The sequence below is a fragment of the Oratosquilla oratoria genome, chromosome 11, assembly GCF_046742065.1.
Source record: "Oratosquilla oratoria isolate Oo_2021 chromosome 11, ASM4674206v1, whole genome shotgun sequence".
Taxonomy (NCBI): domain Eukaryota; kingdom Metazoa; phylum Arthropoda; class Malacostraca; order Stomatopoda; family Squillidae; genus Oratosquilla; species Oratosquilla oratoria.
Window position 1 is genome coordinate 30,953,819 of NC_134787.1, and position 5,000 is coordinate 30,958,818.

General features: G+C 40.5%; 1 protein-coding gene across 6 annotated transcripts in view; it reads right to left on the reverse strand.

Moving 5' to 3' along the window:
* LOC143029713 (latrophilin Cirl-like) overlaps nt 1–5,000 on the reverse strand; it is a 1,085,987-nt gene that overhangs the window by 57,001 nt on the left and 1,023,986 nt on the right. For all 6 annotated transcript variants that reach the window (XM_076192573.1, XM_076192572.1, XM_076192568.1 and 3 more), the window contains 3 exons: nt 3,911–4,136; nt 2,417–2,582; nt 740–954 (listed from right to left, as the gene is read on the reverse strand). In XM_076192573.1, the coding sequence (XP_076048688.1) occupies nt 740–954; nt 2,417–2,582; nt 3,911–4,136 (607 nt within the window). The remainder of the gene's footprint in view (nt 1–739; nt 955–2,416; nt 2,583–3,910; nt 4,137–5,000) is intronic.

Here is a 5,000-nt window from a genome sequence, read left to right on the forward strand (position 1 = left end):
ACTTCGTCGGAGCGTACAGACTCGGCTAGAATAATGAGCGCAATGTATTACAAGAACGATGAGTTTCAGCCATGAGGCTCTTCTTGCAACACAAACACGAGCGTTTCCGTGTCTGCTTCCGTGCGGGAACTGGGATAACGTCATTTGAAATGTTAAATATACAAAATTACAATGGTGTTAGCTGGGGTTGTGAATGTGGTGGTATTGTATGAGGGTTGAAGCACATGGTGCTTGGTGATGGTATTGTAGTAGATTAAGTGGTGGTGAGGTAGTGATTGTAGTGTTGGATTGTGATGACAGATGTGGTGTTGGTATGAGTGACGTTGGTAACAGACACGCGGTGGTGATAGTGGATGAAGAGTTTCTAGTTATGGTAGTAACCACCACCGACTGAAGTCTACTGGTGCTTCTATCCTTGTGTTATGATGAAATAACGGCTGCTGTTGTAATAATAGTAACAGGGGGATTCTATGCATTTGTAAGAGCGGACTTCAGCCTGAAAGAAGTTTCGATCGATCGAGACCCCCTTCTGACAGGAGCTCGTCCTTCAGCTGAATGAAATCACCTGTCTTTTAGCCAGCACAAAATAAACACATCGCGTCGCCTCGTTGAAGGTATTAATCGCAACAAGCGTCGTCTCTTCTCACAAGAACGACAGAGCTCCAGAAGAACTCGAGGTCGCCGCCAAAGGGCAAAACAAAGAACGGCAGAAGAAAAACTCGAAGTCGAGACCACTCACGATAATGACGGCGATAACAGGACCCACGAAGGCGAAGATGAAGTAGTTGTCGGCCTTCAACCAACACGCCTCCGGAGTGCCATAACTGAAGGGGTCGACAACGGCGCTTACGGCGACCACCACCGCAGGCACGCCGTAGGCCCCAGCGTAGTACCATCGCACCCGAGACTTCTCGGCCTCGAAGACTTCCACCAACATCACGTAAAGTTGGAATCCTGGAGGAGGGGAGAGGAAGGGGAAGAGGGTTAAATGATGTCATTGTGGTACAAGAAACATATTAACAAGTTAATGAAAAAAAATGGAGACGCTCCGTGGGATGCAGCGCAACCTGGCTGGGGGCAAAGAGACATTATTGCGTGCGTGCGTGCGTTCGTGTGTGTGTGTGTGTGTGTGTGTGTGTGTGTGTGTGTGTGTGTGTGTGTGTGTGTGTGTGTGTGTGTGTGTGTGTGTGTGTGTGTGTGTGTGTGTGTGTGTGTGTGTGTGTGTGTGAGAGAGAGAGAGAGAGAGAGAGAGAGAGAGAGAGAGAGAGAGAGAGAGAGAGAGAGAGAGAGAGAGAGAGAGAGAGAGAGAGAGAGAGAGAGAGAGAGAGAGAGAGAGAGAGAGAGAGAGAGAGAGAGAGAGAGAGAGAGAGAGAGAGAGAGAGAGAGAGAGAGAGAGAGAGAGAGAGAGAGAGAGAGAGAGAGAGAGAGAGAGAGAGAGAGAGAGAGAGAGAGAGAGAGAGAGAGAGAGAGAGAGAGAGAGAGAGAGAGAGAGAGAGAGAGAGAGAGAGAGAGAGAGAGAGAGAGAGAGAGAGAGAGAGAGAGAGAGAGAGAGAGAGAGAGAGCTCACAACAGCAGGAGACTACCTGCAGGTGACGAGGAGTTAATATAGGGAGGGGATGGTGACGTTGCTTAGGCTCAACTTTTATTTCTTTACACACACACACACACACACACACACACACACACACACACACACACACACACACACACACACACACACACACACACACACACACACACACACACAAACATACACAAACACACATATGCACACACACACACACATACACAAACACACATATGCACACACACGCATGCACACACACGCACACAAATGCACACACACATGCACACACACACACGCATGCACACACAAGCACACACACACATACACACACACACACACACGCGCGCGCGCGCGCGCGTACGCGCACACAGACGCATACACATGTACGCACACACACGTGCGCACGCACACACACGCACATACGCACACACACGCATGAACACACATACACACGCACACACACACACATACACATACACACTCACACACATACACACACACATACGCACACACACACATACACACAGACACGCACACACACACACACACACACACACACACACACACACACACACACACACACACACACACACACACACACACACACACACACACACACACAGGCTTTTTCGCCCAAATCATTATAGATGATCTCATGCAAGGGACCAATGACAAGAATCAGTATGTCTCCTTCAAAGTCCATCAACACCCTCTCTTCTATCTGTATTTTGAAAATGCAATCGAAGGGAACCTTCGTTACTCTTCAGTGAGTCTCGTCTTTGTTAACCGGAAACCTTCAATTCGATTCAGAAAGTTTAAGAGGTTTTAGGATCACGAAGAACTCCTTACCTTCCATGAACATCCAGGCGAAGGCGGCCAGGAAGAAGTAGTGAAGGAGACCAGCGACGACTCCACAGACGACCGGCTTGTCCGTCTGGTTGACGCCGCCGAGGAAGACACACTCGGCAATCAACAGACACACGCACAGGTTCTTGTGGATGGTCGTTCGGTCGCTCTGCAAAAAAAAAAAAAAAAAAAGCTATCAGAAGGTGTCAGTGTACTTCCCTGCCTGAGGGTGCTTTTCCGGGTGATTTTATTCATTTCCGTGGCACACCTTTGGTTGTAGGTTATAGCTTCTCACCATACATGGTGGGATATTTACCTCATACAACGGTTGCAGGATAAAACCTGATGTTCGTGTTCTTATGGTTATTACTTTTATTACATGTAATGTTGAACACATTAGATCCATTACATTAAACGTCAAGGATACATTAGCTCTAGAAATAATATATCAGCTGAACATCTGGGCTTTGCCCCCAAGACAAACGTCGTATGATATGAATATACATATGATATATACGCTTCAAAATCACCTCTAGGCAGCAGAGTAAATCATCATCTTTTTTTCTGCATAAATGGAAAAGTTTACAGGTGTGGTATGGCAGTGGTTGGCGCAGTTTTGCAACTTATGGGAAAAAATTGGGGGAGGTCTTTGTGTAGCTGTGGACTTCGATGGACTGATTGAATAAATGAATAATTGAATGATTGAACTACTATGAAATCAGATGTACGTATCAGGAAAATCAATAGAGCAAGGGGCCAAATTGAAAATTGGCACCCAATCAATCACTTAACATCTACATAGCCTGAGACTGTTTGGTGCCAAAAACTGGACAAATAGTTGTGAGTCAATAATAAACATATCAAGTAACAGTGTTACAATTATTATAAAAATCTTCCCCCTTATTCTTATTGTTACTGTTATCATTTTTACTATTTTAATCAATATTATCGTATCACAATTATTATAAGGCTTCTGTTAATTCATAAAATTTATAGTATTGTTATTATTGCCGTAAAAATAAATATTTAATCTAATAGCATTATACTAAAATATTATATATTAAAAAAATACAATATAGAAAAAATAATATATTATTTATATATATATATATATATATTATATATATATATAATATATATACTTTATTATATATATATGTATATATATATATTATATATGTATATATATATTATATATATATATAACATAATATAATATAAATATATATATATATATATATATATATATGTTGAGACATTCTGACAGACTGACGTAAGTGGAGTAAGAAACACAGGAGTCTTAGTCTAAGTTTATTCCTGAGTAGTTTCGCAGGTATGCTTTTTCAAAGCATACCTGCGAAACTAGTCACTCAGACTAAGACTCTTGTGTTTACTATTCCACTTACGTCATATATATATATATATATATATATATATATATATATACAAACATTACACTAAATTACTATAATTCGTTATTGAAATGGTCACAATTACCTTCAGTCCTCTGAAAGCATGGAAGACGATGGTGGCCAAGAGCAGGCAGACGATGGAGATGACACAGCCCACGTAGGTGATGATGGACAGAGCCAGCTGGTGTGGGTAAGCGAGCGGGGTGGCGTGGATGTCCATGAGAACAGCGAAGTTGGTCAGGTGGTCACACTCGCAGATGGTGTGGGACGTGTTGTAGCGAAGGACCCGACAGCCTTCTTCCGACCACGAACTGAAAAAAGGAAAAGAAATGTTTAGAAAGGGTCCGCCAGGTATACTGGTGTAAGTTCCGGCGGCCATTTTGTTTTTTCAAGATGGCGGCGGGAGGTGAACATAGTTTCTTGTCACTGTAACGACGGTATAATATTTCTCCCTGCCATCAGGTGATTTCATCTATGACAATTAGAATTCTGTCTCGGCTAACCCAAGCAAAATGGTGACTATCTTTCTAGAAAATAATTAAATAGAATTAGATCAAGTAAATCAAAATAGATATATAAGTAAAATAAAATAGATAAAAAATATTGGCTTCACGCCAAGTGGTTGTAAAAATAAGTAAATGGATGGGTAAATAGATTAATAAATGTAAGCCAACAATATGATAATGTATATATATATATATATATGTTGAGACATTCTGACAGGTTGATGTAAGCGGAATAGGAAACACAGGAGTCTTAGTCTTGAGTTTATTCCTGACTAGTTTCGCAGGTACTCGAGCAAAAGATAAAGTACTCCTTTGAAAAAGCATACCTGCGAAACTAGTCAGGAATAAACTCAAGACCAAGACTCCTGTGTTTCCTATTCCGCTTACATATATATATATATATATATATATACATAATATATATATACATTCATAAATATATATCCATGAATATATATATATATATATATATACACATTTGTATATATGTATATATATACATAAATATATATATATATATACACATTTGTATATATGTATATATATATACATAAATATATATATATATATATATATATATATATATATTCAATTTGCAGAGACATTCTGAATCTTATTTCTCAAGACATTTCGAAAGTGAACAACTTCGGGTCTTTCATAATTAGCCAA